The sequence below is a fragment of the Akebia trifoliata genome, chromosome 12, assembly GCF_017979445.1.
Source record: "Akebia trifoliata isolate Shusen 1 chromosome 12, ASM1797944v1, whole genome shotgun sequence".
Classification (NCBI taxonomy): Eukaryota; Viridiplantae; Streptophyta; class Magnoliopsida; order Ranunculales; family Lardizabalaceae; genus Akebia; species Akebia trifoliata.
In genome coordinates, this window is record NC_141386.1 from 6624248 (window position 1) to 6643116 (window position 18869).

At 33.0% G+C, this 18869-nt stretch overlaps 1 protein-coding gene and 1 pseudogene across 5 annotated transcripts; one reads left to right on the forward strand and one right to left on the reverse strand.

Moving 5' to 3' along the window:
- The first annotated feature begins 6633 nt into the window (after nucleotides 1-6633).
- Nucleotides 6634-10158, forward strand: LOC147388803 (pyridoxal 5'-phosphate synthase-like subunit PDX1.2). Of its 4 annotated transcripts, none has more exons than XR_015170701.1 (3): nucleotides 6635-7787; nucleotides 9321-10026; nucleotides 10073-10158. XR_015170701.1 is itself a non-coding variant. In XM_086418828.1 (2 exons), the coding sequence occupies exon 1, from the start codon at nucleotides 6908-6910 to the stop codon at nucleotides 7778-7780; it is 873 nt and encodes a 290-aa protein (XP_086274954.1). In that variant the 5' UTR covers nucleotides 6634-6907; the 3' UTR covers nucleotides 7781-7787; nucleotides 9244-10158. The 4 variants fall into 4 exon arrangements, 2 of the variants coding, with proteins under 2 accessions (XP_086274954.1, XP_086274953.1); XR_015170700.1 differs by having other exon boundaries at nucleotides 9321-9717; nucleotides 9837-10158; XM_086418828.1 differs by having other exon boundaries at nucleotides 6634-7787; nucleotides 9244-10158.
- Nucleotides 9227-11060, reverse strand: LOC147388804 (mitochondrial arginine transporter BAC2-like; annotated as a pseudogene). Its single transcript, XR_015170699.1, has 2 exons — nucleotides 10825-11060; nucleotides 9227-9998 (listed from the first exon to the last, which is right to left on the reverse strand). The product of XR_015170699.1 is annotated as a mitochondrial arginine transporter BAC2-like (transcript).
- Nucleotides 11061-18869: the final 7809 nt, after the last annotated feature.

The following is an 18869-nucleotide window of genomic DNA, read 5'->3' on the forward strand; positions in this document are numbered from 1 at the left end:
TAGATAGGGACTTAGTGCTTCAGATTTAGGATTTTGAGAAGGTTGGGGAGAGTTTTTGACCTCTCTTTCCTAGGATTTTTCTTAACCTGCGAGTTTAGGTTGTGGAGGCTCCTTTTTATAAAGTTTTTTAAAAAATTTTCAATTTGACTAGGTTTTTTCAAGATAAGATTAAGTTATTTAATTAGGATTTTAATTCTTACGTACAATGAATATTTTTAAGTTTTTTGAAGAAACCCCCTAATTATATTTTTAATTGTTTAGGACTCCAGACTTTTAATAAATATTATGTGGGCCACCCCTTAAAATTTGGCCCGTGGGCTTAATTAATTAGTTTAATTTTTAAATCAATTTATTAAGATTTCACTTTTTAATTAATGTTTTAATTATTAATTTCAAAATTTTAAATTTTTAGGGTTGAAAAATTACCATTTTGCCCTTAAAGAGGACTTCTGGGTTCAGAGGTTATTTTTCGACATTTTGGGATGTTTTAAAATTAATTTTTCGTAAGGAATTCAATGAGGATATCATTTTTTGTCACTTATGGATTTTTGGCGTGAAATAATTGTGGACCATATAAGGGGCATTTTTATAATTTGGTAAAAATTGACGAAATAATTTATTTGATTTTAATTTATTATTTTATGTATTCGAAAGGATTTTTCTAATCGTAATGTAGGCCCTAAGGATGTTTTGATGTCAGGGGTATTTTGGTAATTTGATCATTTTTAATGATTTTTTTCATAAAACTTCTTTTTGTCCCAAGAATAATGAGTTCTAGATTTTGAGTCATATTTTCCTAGAGTAACGTGGTTTCTAAAGTTTTAAGTATTTAAAATACTTCATCTGAATTTCTGAAACATATCTAGTAACAAATAATAAACATTGGAATATTCATCTATCATTGGGAACCGTTGCAATCGGGTTGACAAGTTGATTAATTAGGTGAGTACGAAAATGGGGTGTCTACAGGATGATACTATGAAAATTTTGATTGTTTAATTGAAATTATTATATTATTATTTAATCAAATAGACATGTTATAACTTACTTTAGGAATTGCATGTTTGAAGAATCCCTTTTTATAACTTTAATTAGTACTAACTTTTATAATTTTTCATTAACGCCACAACAATAGATGTTAGTGAGACTGGTAACATTACTTTTTATACTTAAACTAAAAAATTGTATGAATGTTCGACAAAGGTTGTGTACCTCATCATTTTCTAGCAAGGCATATGTGCGGAAACTTTTGAAAGGATCTTCGACACAAATATACGAGATCTTTATGAAGGAGAAAAGTGTTTTCATACAATTATGTGAACATTTTTTACATAAAAAGTAGCTAAGTGATAGTAGGTATATAGACGTAAAAGAGAAAATGACAATGTTCTTGATGACAATATGTCATAATTGTTAAAATTAATTAGTAAAATATCAATTCCAACATTCTGGAGAAATCGTAAGTAGGTATTTTCATAAAGTATTAGATGCAATGATACCGTTTGCATGAGAGATAATAGTCCCCTAGCATTTAAAAAGCTAATGAGAGAAATTTGATCTCATGTACATATGAGAGAATGGTCATTTAAGGTGTTGTCGATACATTGGATGGCACACTAATTGATGCATACATTCCACTTGATCAACAAATCTCATTCAAAAGAATGAGACAGGGAAAATGTTTACAAAATATCATGGCGATGTGTGATTTCGATATGAAGTTCATATATGTGATAGTTGGATGGGAAGGAATTGCACATGACTCGAGGGTGTTAAATGAGACATTACGTAATCCATCCAACAATTTTCAAATTAATCTTACAATCAATAGCATAATTTTTACATATTTTTTTATATTTGTTGTAGATATTTATTATTTGTGTAATGCTACATATACACACTAGGGATTTTATGATTTAATATCGCAACACACGGTATTGGTTAAGAATATATTGATGAACACATACAATGGGTAGAAAAGAGAAATTTAACCATGCACACACTTGATTAAGGAATGTCATTAAGAGGCCCTTTGGTGTATGAAAAAAAATTCTTGATTTTAAATAAAATGCCTTCATATCATTATCACACCCAACGAGACATTGTTATTGCATGTATGGTAATACACAACTTCTTACGTTGTGTTTATCTCCATGATAAATTGTTTCGACAATATAAAGTTGATGTCGACGAAGAGAGTAATATTTTATTAGACTCTGAATCGCCAAAAGATCCACCATGTTATAATAAAATATTCTTACAGCAAACACAAGCTGATATGATTACCTTACGTGACCAAATTGCAAATCAACTAGAAAATGCATGATTTTTTATTATTTGAGCATTACCTTGTTGGAATATAATTTCTCATGTATGAATTCAATTTGAAACAATACTTTTGGGGTGTTTGATTTATTAAAAATCGAAATTAAATGTGTGGATGATTTCATTATGTATAGCATGTTATGTTTTTCGGTTAACAATTTATTAAAATTACAAAAAGGTATTATTGTCAAAATGACCATAATGTTTTAAAATTTTGTTTGTAACCAGAAGCTTTTAAAAATAACAAACAAACAACTTTTTCATAACCAAATTTCAGATTTCAGAAAATAGAAACTAGATTTTCAGACTTCAGAAGTGTTACCAAACATACCCTAAGTACATAAAAAATATAAAAAACTGTGAGAAAATCGATTGATTGTATAAGAAATCTTAATTTCGATGAAGAGTTTGTCACCATTTTATGGTAGAGAGTCAAACTTGAACATTCACGTCAATCAAGAAAACTATTTCCCAGTGAGTTAGAAAATTGATTTTGCAGTGATAGTAAGCAAATTACATTTTCCAAGAAAATCAATTTTTGGGGTAAATCTTTACTATCATAATGAGAGAATGGATTGTTTATTGATACCAAAATTTAAATGCCCCACTTTTACATTTAACCTTGCCATTGTCAATGTCATTTTCATCACAACAAATAAAATTACAATGCCACCACCTTATAACTATGATAGTTAGTTTTCTAAAATTATAAAAATATATGTAATCTTCAACATCGGTTTACTTATTTTAAATTATAAAAAATCCCTTACAAAAAAAAAGTGCAATCCCCAATGTACCACAAATAAAATAAAGCACCACCAGCACGTTTTTTTAGAAAATTAATCTTCAAACTGATTTTCCCAACAACCAAATGTACCATGTATTTGAGTTCAATAGGGAGTTTAAAATTCTAAGGCAACATTTGAGAATAAAAACATATTTAGATGGGTAACAAAGGAAACAATATAAAATTAATGGTGATTTTTATAACATAATGACGTGGTAATTCATTGCTCGTATAAATGTACCTCAAAACATCATCGTCATATCCAAGAGGTTGTAGATGACTCTGGTTTGGAAAAGAAAAATCAAGGGCTTTTAGGTCATTTTTCATTTTTTTATAAGAGAAGATTCAAGTCAAGAGGCCAGTAATCAGTTAAAAACATTGAAGTATCTCAAATATTCTCCAAAATGTGGAGAGGCCATGTGTCATGTAAAATGGCCAATTCCTTCAATTCTTTGACTCCGACTAGTTGGTTCAAAGTTTTTTCCTCCAATGCAGTTGGACCTCGTCAATCCAAGCTGGGCTCCTAATAATGTCAATGGATCACATTTGGATCAGGTTGGAGTCACTATGGGATATTTGATCATATCAAATCCAAATAAAATTTGATTTGATATTATATGAAAAAAAAATTAATATATGTAAAATCTATATAATAAAACACAAAGGTAGATTCCACTTCGATTACAATTTTGCGGGGGTATGAAGGCCCCATTCCACCTAGAAACCTAATATGAAACGGGGTCCATACTATCCCACTTTATAGCATTTCTTCTTTACCCTCTTCAAATTTATTGTCATTTTCCTCCTCCCCCCTTCAATAATATCCCTCTAATTTTACTATATTTCCTCTTTTACCCATTTTTTCAATAATACCCCTTTAACTTTACTATATTTTCTCTTTTACCCCTTTAACCCCAAAGACGATGCCCGTGCTGTAGGTACCGTCAAATTCTAATATCTAAACTAAATGCAACAACAACAATCAAGGGCGGGAATTTCTTATAGAAGGCAAAATGTAGACAATTGATAATATTGTAATTGCTTTACCGCTATATTACCAAACTAATGAGATGCCCCCTTTGACCTCAGTTTCTCTCATATACCAATTGTAAATGACTTAAATGTCCTCATCTTCAACCTCTAGCCAAAAACCCTCAATTTTTCTTCCCAAATATGTCAGCTTCAAACCTTAATTATTATGGCAAATTCCTTGTAATCTATTTAATCCATTGTTTTAAACTTTTCCTCAACTCTTTTAAGTATACCCTAGATTTTTCTACCAAATTTTTTGTTACTCTTCAAAAACCATATCATTCCTTGAAATTTGAAAGTTGAATACGACCAGATTTGAAGAGAGAAAATAAGGATTTTTGGCTATCGGTTGAAGGTGACGGTATTTAGGTCACTCTCAATTATTATATCAAATTAGATTGAGTTCATGGGAGCCAAGTCATCATTTTTAATATATAAGAGTATCTCAAATATTCACCAAAATGGAGACAACGAGGATATCCAAAACACTAGTTTTTTGTTTTTATTTTTATTTTTCTTTTTTAATGTGGGGCAATAAGTAAAAGTTGGGATGCCAAAAGAACTCAATTTTTTTGGTGTGATTTAGACCTACACTTGTACATTTTGATGAATATTTGAGATGCCAATGCCCTAGTCTTCAACCTCTAAGTTTTAAGATGCTTGATTTTTCTTCACAAAACAAGTTTTCTTCAACCTTAAGATTCTATCTATTGAAATTGTCAAATTTTAAGGGGAAATAGAAAATTATGGAATTTTTAATAGAAAAATCTAAAGTTTTCTACGAATGATTAATGTGAAGTTGAAAATAATGAATTGAAGATAAGATTTAACCAATTGAAATTAATTTACCAAAGATGTTGAAGAGTTTGAAGATGGTCGATTTGGGGAGGAAAAATCAAGATAGGATTTTTGGGAAGTAGATGTTGATGACATTTTGAGTTAAAGAATCCCAATCCAGACCCGATCCCATTGTTATAGGATAAGGTCTAGATCCTAATATTGAGATTGATTAAAGTCCAATCCGATACTTATCGAATCAAGTCCAGATCCGATTTGACCCTTATCAAATTGGCATCAAAATCAACCCTAGTTTGATTCAAACTCAATCCATTGACAGTCCTACTTTTTAGTAGGGAGAGGAGAGTCCTTAACAATTGTCCATGTCAAATCAAAACCTAATCAAATTTTAAAAATAGAGTTGCTATTGGCTATTGACACCCCAACTTTTACTTGTTACACCCCAATTAAAAAGAAAGAAAATAAGAGAAGAGTTGAGAATATTTAAAAGATGGAGTGCCAATAGAAATCTCTTGTTATTTTTTTCTGTATAAATCTCCATTTCATACGAATATGACGAAATTCTGAGTTAGGTACATTGTTCATTTTAATTCCCAAAACATGCATTCATCATTTTTATAGCCTACGAATTCATGAGTTCGTCACTTTTAATATCTACGATTTCATAGATATATCAGCGAATTCACTCGAAATGCATGTTTTGGGAATAAAAATGAACAATGTACCAAAATCAGAATTAGAACATAAGTTGCACATGTTTTTTTGGAAAAATCCCTTTTATTTTTTGGTACATTTCTATTTTTGGGTTTAGGATTTTATATTAGTCTAATCATAATTGTAAACCACTACTGGAAGTATTTGAACATGTGTTATAATGTTATGTAATGTTGAGATTTTAATTTGAATGGTTAAGCCAAACCTTTGTAATGTTTGAAGTAGAGGTGTCAATGGGTACCCATTTACCCGGAACCGAACCGAAACTGTAATCGATTAGAGTCGAGCCTAATATGGAATTGAACTGTTAGGAACCGGAACCATTAGGTTCTATCCGATAGGTACTCGCAAGTACCTAAAACCGATTTATTTTTTCATTTCTTTTTACATTATAAATGATTGAAGATTATCCTATATTTCAAAATTAACATATATAATATAAAGTTCTTCAAATCTCATATAAACTAAATATTTAAACTTAAAATTAGTCTTTTTTTTTTAATTTATTACTTGTAAAGGAGATAAATTTTATTTTTTGAAAATAAAAAATCATTAAATCATCTTTTTAGTAGAAGAAATTATTATTAAGTTGATACTTTACAAATAATATGTTTTAGAAGGAATTTTTTTTATAATGATTTTGAAATAATTTTTCTCATTTGGTTCTTGAGAATTGGAATTGACAGGTACTCGTGATTTTTGACAGTTTTAAATTCAATTTCACTTATTTTAAAATTGAAATCAGAACTAGAAAAAATCATAACCAATAAAATATAGTCGCTATGATTCTAATAATCATAGGAGACAAACAAGAACCGACCCATTGACACCCATAGTTTGAAGATTGTGTTTTAATCCTAATTGTAGTGTGATAAATAATTTAAGAAATTAGAGTGTAATAAGTAAAATAGGGTGTCAATAGGCAATAGCAGTTCTCTTTCAAAACCTTTGACAGAGTGCTTGAGAATTCAAAGACTGGAACTGAATTTGACTGATAAACACCGGCCTAGTAGAAGCTTCTACAGTCTACTTTAAGGTTCCCCACCGACCATTCCTACCTTCCATAGTATCTTCTAGTACTTTCTTCTGAGACCATTCTACCATCCTCTTCATATCAAGGTTTCTTCCAACAATAAAAACTGATCCAAGCTCACTCTCAATTCTCACAAACTTCTCAATTCGATTACTAAATCCCCTCAACTCATCTCATCTCCAACAATTTCCAAACACTTGGTGTGCAAGCAAGAAACAATGGCAGACGAAGGTATCGTCACCATTTACAACAACACCGCTATTACTGACAACAAGAACAATACAGCCCCATTCTCTGTCAAGGTTGGATTAGCTCAAATGCTCAGAGGCGGAGCAATAATCGAAGTCGTAAACTTAGAACAAGCCAAGATCGCTGAAGAATCTGGAGCTTGCGCTGTAGTAATCTCAGATTGCACACCACAACAACAACGAGGAAGAATTATCTCTCGCATGGCGGATCCATCTCTTATTAAAGAAATTAAACAAGTTGTTCGAATTCCTGTAATGGCGAAAGCCAGAATTGGGCATTTCGTTGAAGCCCAGATTCTTGAATCAATTGGTGTCGATTACGTCGATGAAAGCGAGGTTATTGCACCAGCAGACGAAGAACACCACATTAATAAGCATAATTTTAGGGTTTCGTTCATTTGTGGGTGTAGAGGACTTGGAGAAGCGTTGAGAAGAGTGAGAGAAGGGGCAGCTTTGATTAGGACTGAAGGAGATGTGTCAGGTAATGGAAATATTGTGGAAACTGTTGGAAATTTGAGATCTTTGATGGGTGATATTAGGGTTCTTTCGAATATGGATGACGACGAGGTTTTCGCGTTTTCAAAGAAGATTTCCGCTCCTTATGATCTTGTTTTGCAGACCAAGAAAATGGGTAGGCTTCCTGTGGTGCATTTTGCATCCGGAGGGATTGCTACTCCTGCTGATGCAGCTTTGATGATGCAATTGGGATGTGATGGGGTGTTCATTGGTTCTGAAATATTTGATTGTTTGGATCCTTACAAGCGTGTTCAAGCAATTGTTCGATCTGTGGTGAATTACAATGATCCTCATGTCTTGGCAGATGTAATGGCCGGACTTAATTGATCTCAAGGTCTGTTAAATTCCTTCTGTACTTTTTTTCTGAATGTTTTCTGTTCTTTGTTAAGAAATGGGTCTGTCTGTACGTCTTGATAAAGTAATTCAAAGGATGTTCCTGATTTGAGTTCTTGTTGAGTTCTTGGATGTTGTTGTCTAATTTTAGTTCTAAAATTTTTGTTCTCAATCTTTTGAACACTACACTGATATTCACAATTATTACAAGGGCAACCCACACCATAGAATTAAATATTTTTTTTTTTTGTTGTCTTAAATGGGTTAAAAGCTTCAAAATGGGCTGATTTTTTGTGAGGATATTTGGTGAGGAGATTATCCTCACAAAAAATCAGCCCATCCGAAACTTCTAACCCCATCAATAGTGGTTTACATAAAAAAAAAGAATAGACGATTTACGATTCTTTAACTTGTTTTGATGGGATAAGAAGCTTTGAATTGGGCTGATTTTTGATGAGAGTCTCTCCTCACCATAGAGACCATCCTCACCAAAAATCAACTCATTTTCATACTTTTAACTCATATAAGACAAAAAAGTTTGCCTATGGTGTGGGTTGCCCATGATAACAATTAGGGTGCCTATAAAAGCACCTATAAAAAAGGGTATTTTAGAAAGACCCTCCTGTTAAATTGGTGATATTAAGTTTACCTCCTTGCAAAATGCAATATTAGGTTTACCCTCTTAATTGTAAGTCAAGGTTGCGTTTTCTTGATTATAGGCAAAATTTTGATTTATTTTTTTCAAAATGTTTAAATTACTATATCAAAATTTAGAAAAAAAATTTAAAATTTCACTGCTAAATTATCAAGAAAAAACAACCTCGACTTATAGTTAAGGGAGGGTAAACCTAATTTTGCATTTTACAAGGGGGTAAGCCTAATATCACCCATTTAATAGGTGGTGTTTCTAAAATACTAAAAAAACACTGATATTCACAATTACCTGGTTTGCTTTAGTTTGAGAATGATAGAAAAGGTGGAAAGATTTTGACAAATAAGTCTGTTAAGTTCATCTTACTTAACAAGAATTTGGGCTTACTTTCTCTTTATATTACGTGTAAGTTGTGCTGTGTTTTTTCCTAAATTCCATTGTGTCTTCACCCTCCAGAATTTAAGAATCGAATCTCTAAGGCGTAAAGAAAGGATACTGTGTTCTTTTTTCGTTTGTTGGGTAATAAGGAAAGAAATTTTAGAATATATAAAGGGAAGGAGCCGCCACAGCATGAGATCATAATCAACATCGTTGATTTCTTGTTTTATTGGTTTATTTTTTGGTGATTTTTTGTCAGAGGGGATTCGGTATGTAACTCTTATTTAGTCCCTTTGGTTGTTCTCCTTAAACAAAAAGAGATCTATCGCCCGCTTTCCTTTATTTAATTAATAAACTTCTTACTTGAGATTGAATCAGGAGGCAAATAATAAAAATTTGCATGAACTATGTGTTAAATGTTTGGCAGAATCATATACATTTTCTTTGAGAATCAAACAACAATATCTTCTACAATCTGGTTTTTTCTGTTTGGTTGGTTTCAAGGTGGTTTTTATCGAATAAGCATGGGAGACTTATCTCATAGGCAGCAAAGATAGCCCCATTAACCACAAAAGCCCGGACAACAGCAATCCCCAGTCCCCTCCACAACACACCATAGCCTTCTTCCACTATACTCTTGCAAAAACAATCAAGGATGCCTCGATATTTGGGTTGGAGTTGATCCAACCGAGATTCCAATTGGGCCTGGAGTCTGGACTTCACCACATCTAAGGGATAACAGGAAACCCAGCTAGCAACTCCTGCCGTCCCTCCTGCAGCCAACATTGTTGTCAGTTTCTCTTGGCCACTCTTTCGGCAGCCTGGGTGGAGCTGCTCTCGCGCATACTCATAAGTCCAGAAGTAGACACCGAAGGACGGTGCGTCTCGGATCACTGTGATGGTTAGACCTCTGTATAAACCCCTAACTCCTTCCCTTCTAAGTATGTCCTTGGCCACGCTTAATGGTCCTTCCTTATCATTTGGGTTGTGTTGTTGGTTTCTACTTCTTTGTAATTGAAGGCGTATCTTAAGAAGTTCGACAGGGCTGATAATCAGGCTCTGTAGGGCGCCCGTTCCTACTCCTCCAAGTATGACACTTTTGAAGGAAGGAGGGTCATTAATTCCGATTAATGAATCGAAAGAGCGTGAGAGGACTGCGTACACCTGAAAGACCATGGCATTCTGAACTAGAGGCAGAATTGTTAGTAAGGTATAACTACTCGGAAATATGAACTAGAGGCAGAATCGTTAGTAAGGTATAACTACTCGGAAATATGATTACTCTGTTTCAGAACAAGAATATCACCTAAACTGCAATAGAAGTATGTCAACTTAAAACTCTGGGGATTGACTTTAAGAGAGCTGCTATTGCCACACCAACTTTTACTAATGCCTCACTAATTTCAATGTAAATCACCAAATAATTGCACAAGGTTACAACATTATAAACTCACTTAAAATCTACAAACTATGATATTAAATATAGAGAGTTGATATTGGTATCCCAACTTTTACTTATTGCACCCCAATTAAAAATAAAGTAAATGAGTGACTGATTGAGAATAAGTAAAAGTTGGGGTGCCAATAAAAGCTCTTTAGGTTTTTTTCTCCTTGGATTTCTATTTTTTGTGTTTAAGATATTATGAGCCTAATTATAATTATAAACTACTGAAATTTTTTGAACGATTGTTTATAATGTTGAGATTATAATTTGAGCCAAACCGTTACAATGTTTGAACTCTGAAGAGTGTGTTTTAATCTTTAATTGGGGTGGGGTGATAAATAATTTAAGAAATTGTGGTGTAATAAGTAAGAGTTGAGGTGTCAATAGCAGCTCTCTGGATTTTATTTTTTATTTATTATTATTATTATTATTTTATTATTTACTTTTTGTTGAGGTTGCTTTTGCTGAGAAAAGGTGATGGAGACGAAAGATTAAGAATTATTTAAAATAAAATAAATAAATAAAAGTATTTAAAAAGGGTGTAGGAGTGTGTGTGAAAGATACCTGGAAAGTGATATAGGCCAAAGGTGCAGCCATGCCTCTGTAGAGAGCTGAAGGTTCTTCAGAAGAGACGATACTGTGAAGAAGGCCAAAAGCAGAGCTAGTGTTGGAAGGTTGTTGGAGATGGATACGGAGGGTGTCGAGCGGGTAACTCGAGAGAATACCCGCCATTCCACCACACCCACCAGCTACAAATTCTCTGCCCAACTGCTTGCTTGGAACTCTGGCCAAAAATCCATTTTCCTCTACTCCCTTTGTTTCTCCTATTTTATAATCCAAACACAATCACCCATATGTCTGTGTGTGTGTGTGTGTGTGGTAAGTTAGGCAAGATTTATCTCTTAGGCTCCTACTTTATTACACAAACCCAATCACTCAAATCTCTCTCTCTCTCTCTCTCTCTCTGGTTAGGCAAGATTTCTCTCACAATTACTTCTCCTATCTTATCATCCAAACCCAATCACCCAAATCTCTCCATCTCTCTCTATATGGTTAAGAAAGGTTTCTCTTTATCCTACTTAGTTACATATGATAAAACAGTGGAGATTGATGGCAATATCTCTCTTTCACACTCTGTAACAAGGTGAGAAAAGTGGAGATTGATCTCTTCTCAACCCATCTCTAATTAACATATTGAGAGAGAGAGAGAGAGAGAGAGAGAGAGAGAGAGTAATTCAAGGCTAAATGCTAATCAATCACAACCTACTCTACTTTTAGGTGGAGGAGTAAAACCCTCCTCCCACGTCTCAATACCTGCCACGTTAGTCGTATTTTTTTTTGGGTCTCTATCCGTGGCAAACATTTTGGCAAACACTTTTTCAAAACATGGGTTAGAGGTCTTGGAATGGGCTGATTTTTGGTGAGGATGATCTCTACGGTGAGGAGATCATCATCACCAAAAATCAGCTCATTCCAAAACTTCTAACCCCATTTTACAAGTTGAAAAATCGTGAACCGTCCATTTTTTGTAAACCATTTTTTATGAGGTTAAAAGTTTTGGAATGGACTGATTTTTGGTGATGATGATCTCCTCACCATATAGATCATCCTCACCAAAAATCAGTCCATTCCAAGACCTCTAACCCATGTTTTGAAAAATGTGTTTGCCAAAATATTTGCCAAATTGTTGGCTATTGAACGCTACTCTTTTTTTTTTTTTATAGGAAACAAATCCTAAAACATCTTTTAAAATTTCCTTGAAATATGGTTAACGTGTCATATATTGAGGGGGGAGGAGGGTTTCATTCCTCCACCCTGGGTGCATAGAATCCGGACTCTTGGTTTATTTTGTCTTGGAACGCCTCTACAGGAAACGTCCAACTTTTCTTTTTAGAAGGCATGTCCCTCTACATTTTGGTTTATTGTGGACGATTAAAAGAAAATTTCCTAAATTACCTCAGCCTCACAATTTCTAGCCAAGATCCTCAGTTTTCCTCCCAAAAATCTATAATCTTAATCTCATCCTCAACATCTTGATTTCCTCATCCTAATTGGGGGGGGGGGGGGGGGGGTGGGGGGGGTTGAAGAAGATAATTGGGGGAGTACATTGGGGTTTACCCGAACCGAATTTTTAGGTTCAGTTCGGGTTTCACACAAGCGGCTCTACCTAGGTTGAAGTCTTAAGGGCATTTAGATCACACAAAAGATAGCTCAAGGGGCATGCTTTCAATCTGAACTTTATTTGAATAGGATATTATCATAAATCCGATAAGTTAATTGGATTCGAATTCAATTCTTGGCTTAGGGTATCTAACAAGATTCATATATCGATGTTTTTTTGGGATTTGAATCCGAATATAGGCATATTTAATTTGATTACTATCTATTGACAGTCCTAGTTGAAAACTTGATTTTGCTAGAGATTAATGATCATTTATGTTTAGTCACGTCATGTTGCCTTATAAACATACTAGAGTTTGCATGTGCTTACTAGCAATTCAAGATGGGCATCCTTTTAGGGTTAAGAGGATAGAAGAGGAACGGTAATAAAAAGGAGGACTATTATTGATGGGAGGGATAAGAAAAGAGGAAAGACAATAGAGTAGCAGTATTTAAAATGGACAGAAGAGGAAAAATTCATTGTGATTGTAAAATGATTTTTTTTTAATATAAAAAAAATGGAATCATAAAATCAAGTACAACATAGAGTTATTATTTTTTTAAATTTATGGAAAAAAAAAGTAGTTTTAGAGGTTAATAATGTAACATTCAAGCCTTAGGATGAAGGTGCCAAACCTAGCTAAGTTAGTAAAGGCACGTGGAGTGTTGATCCCACGATCTAGATTCAAATCCTATTAAACCAACTTTCATGGTAACTACTAACCACTTTGCTTGCCTAGCAAAAAATAAATAAAATTAAGCATTAGGATGTTAACTTCTCTCCTTATCAATATGTTCACATTCTAAATACTTTTAAATATTAACAAGATCCGACACAATGTGATCCTAACATGAATGCTTTGTGAATATACATAACTTTCTTCCTTGAACCGAAAAAGCTAAAACAACTAACTCAACTGGAGGAAACCTTTTAGCTCAACTTGAAGGTTTGTTTTTAGCTTTAAATATAAGAAAATTTGCCCTGTTGTCTTTTCCATTAGTTTTATCGCTTGTTGGCACTTGTTTTTGTTTTCTTTATTCATTTTTTATTTTTTATGAAGGGGGTGTTCGGACTCATAGTAAGCCTAACTAGCAGGGGTGAAGCAATTGGCTTCTTAGAGCACCATATCTCGCTCAAATCCCCTAAGTTCATGGAATACCCCGCCAATCACACATACCAAGCAAGAAGGGATAAATCTTTCTAAGTGGCCAACGATGGGGCTTGAACCCAAGACCTTTCCCTTTTAGGAGGGGGGCCCTAACCATTACAGTCTATTAGTACCTTGTTTTTGTCAATCCTAAGATTTTGGTGTATGTCGTTTTTGCTTTACTAGAAGACAAGTGAAGACATTGACACTTTAACAAAACGTTCCATATGGGGTGCTCAAGACTAAAAAGGTAAGAAGACCACTTAGACTATGCCCCTTCACAAAATGATCTTTAGGTCGATTAATATTAGTAAAATCATGTATTTGCCCAACCCGATCAATCATCAGAATTTTCAAGAACATAAAATGCTTAAAAAATGATATTTTATAGTTATGGGAACAATATTTTTGGTGCTATCGAAAAACAACAAATTTGTATTAATAGAGAGGGTGTCAGTTCGATGCCATTGAAAGTGTCCAATGGTAAAAAAAATGTAATCATTGCAATTTTCGATTCCACCGAACTGTTTTTCTGTGCCACTGAAAATAGAGTCATTGCCCTCTCATTTTCTATACATTGAGAAGCATTGGCTTTACTTGGGCTTGATCATTCTTGAGAACTTGAGCTCCCAACTCCCCCACACACCTTGGAGCATCCTCAACACCCTTGAGAGCCTAGATTTAGTTGAGACCACCCTCAACCTCCTCTATGCCTCTCTTCTAGATTTTACTTCACATTTATTGGAGCAAGGAGTTGAAGTTGAAGGAAGGAATGAAGCACGAAAAGCCTAAAAACTTGAAGATGTGATTGGAACATCTGACCATCGAAAAGGTCTCATAGACTCAAGGACTCAAAGACCTCAAAAATTGATTGGCATATGTCTTATAATTAAGTACATCCTTGTTATTTTGTTTTCATTTCAAAATCTTTGTAAGAGGTTACTTGGTTCGGCTCTCAAAAATCAAGCGCTCGTTAGAATCAAGGAATCTTGACAAGAGTAGAGATTCGTGATTTTTCAAGGGATAAAACTCACAATTTCGAGATGATGTGTTTCTCTCGATCTTAAGGATTTTAGAATTTGGCCTAGATATAAAAATCATATGTAAATGATTAGAGGTGAACCATTAATCTCATTGATAGTGATCACTAAATTCCAAAATAATGAATTTTGCAAGTGGAAGTAAGTACATTGCTGAATCACTATAAAACTGTGTATTGTGTTTGTGCAAATGCCTCTATGAACTTATTCTTGAAATAATGAATGTTGACATGAATTACATATGATGAATTTAAGTGTTAAAATTCAATAATTGCACATCAAGACATTGAGTGATTTTGGGACTCGGAGAATCAACTTAGGAATGCATTTAGACAAACTCATTGTTTCCTTAGTTTAATTTGAAAAGAATTTTAAATTGTTCTATTCACCCCCCCCCCCCCTCTAGGACTAGACATGGTCAAAGTCGGTAATTTCACACCCAATACTAGCTGGTTGTTTATCAACGCTCGTTTGTTTATAGTCAACTCCTTGCTTTTACTTTCAAGGAATTCAAGCCTTGCTTGGAAAATTTGTTATGTTTACCATTTCTCTTATTGTGTGAGCCACACTGTAAAACTAATTACTTCAATTTGTGTATCACACATTCAAGAGGTCGGCATCTTTTCTAACTCCTTAGAGGATTGCTCATCAACTAAAACCCTAAAGCCAATTACTGGGTTTACATTCCGATTCTAGATCCTTGGTTATTCTTATGTTAGTCTAGGCTTGGTCAGTCTGACTCTTACCCTATATGAGCTCATGCTTCCTTCCCTGCCTCTTGGAGTTCGGGAATGTGGGGGCTTTATGGTAGTGAGTTGACATTTTCTTATTATAATTCCAAAAAATATATCAGGTGTCACATGGATGAAGATCACAAAATTATACAAACTCCAAAAAATTAAAAAGACATTTTTTTCACTTATGTTCAATGCTTTATAAATTTGGGAATTTAGTGGCATTGTTTTACATTTTTATTTTGTATGTAAACCTAATCTAAACCATAAATCCTATAGGGGCTAAGGGGTCATTTGGGTTAACGTGACAGTCCACATGGCCCAAATGAGGATTTGGGTTTGATTTTACATGATCCTCCAATCCATGTAACCTTAGTTTTTGGTTATAAGCACTAGCATTTGTACCCATGTAACCTCCAGTCAAGTCTATGGGGTTTATCTAGAGTTGCTACCATTCACTTTAATAGAAAAGGGGTGTGAATAGACACAGGGGATATATATTGGGATAAAACACTAAAAAGACAAAAAAGACTTGAAAGAAAACTATTCTCTACCTAAAGGTTTTGGCAAGTGGTTTGTTTAAAGCAAGGGGAAGCTGATAGGTATCTTTAGTTCCTCGTTTCGCAATAGAAATATGCTCCCCTTCTGATAGTATTGATGTTAACAGCCCTTTCACACGAGAGGAACTATGAAAACGGCAATCTAACAAAACTTCCCATGGTAAAAAAGAAAAAAGAAAAAGAGATGTGCCACACGTAGGAATCTATAAATACAAGATTTATATGTCCATGATGCCCATGGTTTAAAATATTAGATCACATCAGAATGTATGGGCTAATACTTATCAATTTTTCAATGTAACAATACGAAACAATTAAAAAATCGAATATCCAAATATTCATTGTTTCAATCTAATTTAGTCAATGAGATCCAAAAGTGAGAGATCTATAAAAAAGAGATGTACTTGAATTGTCGGATTAATGCTGAAATTGATACTCGCCTCCTTTCTCCCCCTCTGCTTCTTATTCTATTCACATTTATTCTTCTTTTTCTATGTATTTGTCTATATTATCCCCCAAGATTTGAGAATGAGATATCTTGTTTTCAAATTTATGAGATACCCCTTGACTTTGATCTCATCTGCAAGATTCATTTTTTGAATATATGGGTGTCATTTCAATTTTTGATAAAGCACAAATATTGAAACGATTGAAGATTATAAAATTTAATGACACTGGATCTTCTATTTTGGACTCTTGCATGTTGTAATTATGGTGAGTACGAGTAATCAGGGGCCACAACAATATTGTTAGAAATGTAAAGGTTACATAAAATAGCACTTGGTAGAAGGTTAAAAGAAGATTAAAAGCAATAACGTTATGTTTAGATTTAGAGAAATAGAAAGAAGAGAAGATAAACTAAATGAGTTTCTCTCCATTTCTCTTGTTTGGATTGTTAAGTAGGGAGAGAAGAGAAGAAAAGTACTATGAGTTTTTTCTCTCTCCAAAAGTGGAGAAATTTGGAGAGAAATCAAGAGAAACCCTGTTAAAACATTTTATAATTTCAATTCTACCCCTAGATCTCTTTTAAGTCATTTTCAAATTTCAAAGTTGTCCCAATTTCTCTCTTATCAATCCAAACATTGTGGAGAGAAATTGAGTTTTTCTTCTCTTCTCCTAATGGGTTTCTTTTCTCTCAGCCCAAACAAAATATAAATAAAGTAATAAAGTGATTTTGATTTTAGTCCATCTTGTATATCTCATAGGATTTTCAAATGTCCCATCCTATAAGTTGGGCAGTATCCCAACTTATTTTTTGGGAGCCGATCTTCTGTAGCTCGTTTCTCATGTAGCTTTTGTTCTACATTTTATAGAACATTACATTGAAAGAAAATAACAACACAGTCCTCTTGGATTCATGTTTTAGATTAAATCTAAAAAAAATTATAAATTTTTTTTTATGACTTTAATCAAGTGTTTGAAAATGGATGGTCACTGAACTCCTAAATTTAAACGATTGGATGCAACCAACTTGAAGGCACGACACACCTTCAAATGTTGATAAGAGCTACAAAACGCTATTAGAGAATCATACTACAAATGATTTGCTCCTTATTTTTTTCATGCTTTGAACCAATAAAATCAGAAAGAGTTCTAACTTGGTCTGTTCTTTATAGAAGCCAGCTCCAATTCCAGAAGTTGACTTTTGAAAAACATAGAAGCACAGAGCCTGAAAAGTCACATCCAATAGAAGTTTGTTCGTTACAAAAGTACATAAGCCAGAAATTGATGTTCATTTGACAGTTTTTTTATAGTTGGATCCTGGTAAAATGACCAAAATACCTTTAATGTTGATAATGCACATAAAATGCACTAAAAATAATCAAAATAAATTAATAAATATATAATTACATTAAATATATATATATATATATATAAAATAAATTTATATTAAAAAATTATAAAAATAATTATTTTCAATTTAAATAAATTTATAAAGTTTATAATTCTATCGAAATTTCAACAGCATCTCCTCTTAAAATGGACATATGAAATTTTTCTGATAAAGAAAATACTTGCATAATACACAATCTAACATCCTATATACAATCCAACATCCACATAACATCTCATAAACATTAACATTCAAACAAACACATAATACATACATTAACATGTTTTAAACCATTATACTTTATCATCATTGAAGGAGAATGCTACTATTAACACAATAATAAAGAAAATACATGCATAATACACAAGTCAAGATTCACATAACATCCCATACATATTAACATTCAAATAAACACATATTGTACGGAAATCAAAATATTTTAAACCATTCTACTTCATCATCGTTGAAAGAGAAATGTTACTACTAACACTATAATTAATATCAAAGCATAAATATTACAAACACACCACATTTTAGATCAATGCATATCTAATATTCTTCTCCTTCTTCAGGTCATGCGTAAATACTATAAACACACCACATTTTATCAAATAAAAAGTGTTGCAATGTCATACAAAAATAGAAATATAATTTTCATTAAAAATAAATTCAAAATAGATCAAAATTCTTAAGATCTATCATAGGTAGCATATAACGCATTAGTTATTCCACTCCTTGTTCTTTCCATAGTATCACGAGATCAACGATCTACAGGCTCGTGATTATTATTATGTTCAGGTGCATTCCCTTCATCTTTCACAATTTATTCATCATCAAAACGTAAGAATTCTTCATTTGTAATTGTATGCTTCCTTATGAAATTATAGAATGTCTTGCAAGCTATTGTAATATCTTGTTGTATTTGAAATTTGTAACGAGACATTTGCTTCAAAATTTTCTATTTTACCTTCAAAACTTTAAAACTTCAAAACATCATTCAATAACATTCCTTAGTAAAGAATGTATATAGTTAAATAATTATTTATCTTTTTTGGTCTTTTAAAATCTTGTAAATGATATGTTGTATCCTAGTAAGGTGTAAGGTAGCCTTCCATCAATGGATATCCAAAGTC

What these genes read in the sequence shown, in the direction of transcription:
- LOC147388803 (XM_086418828.1), top strand. Translation starts at nt 6,908, where the DNA reads ATGGCAGACGAAGGTATCGTCACCATTTACAACAACACCGCTATTACT.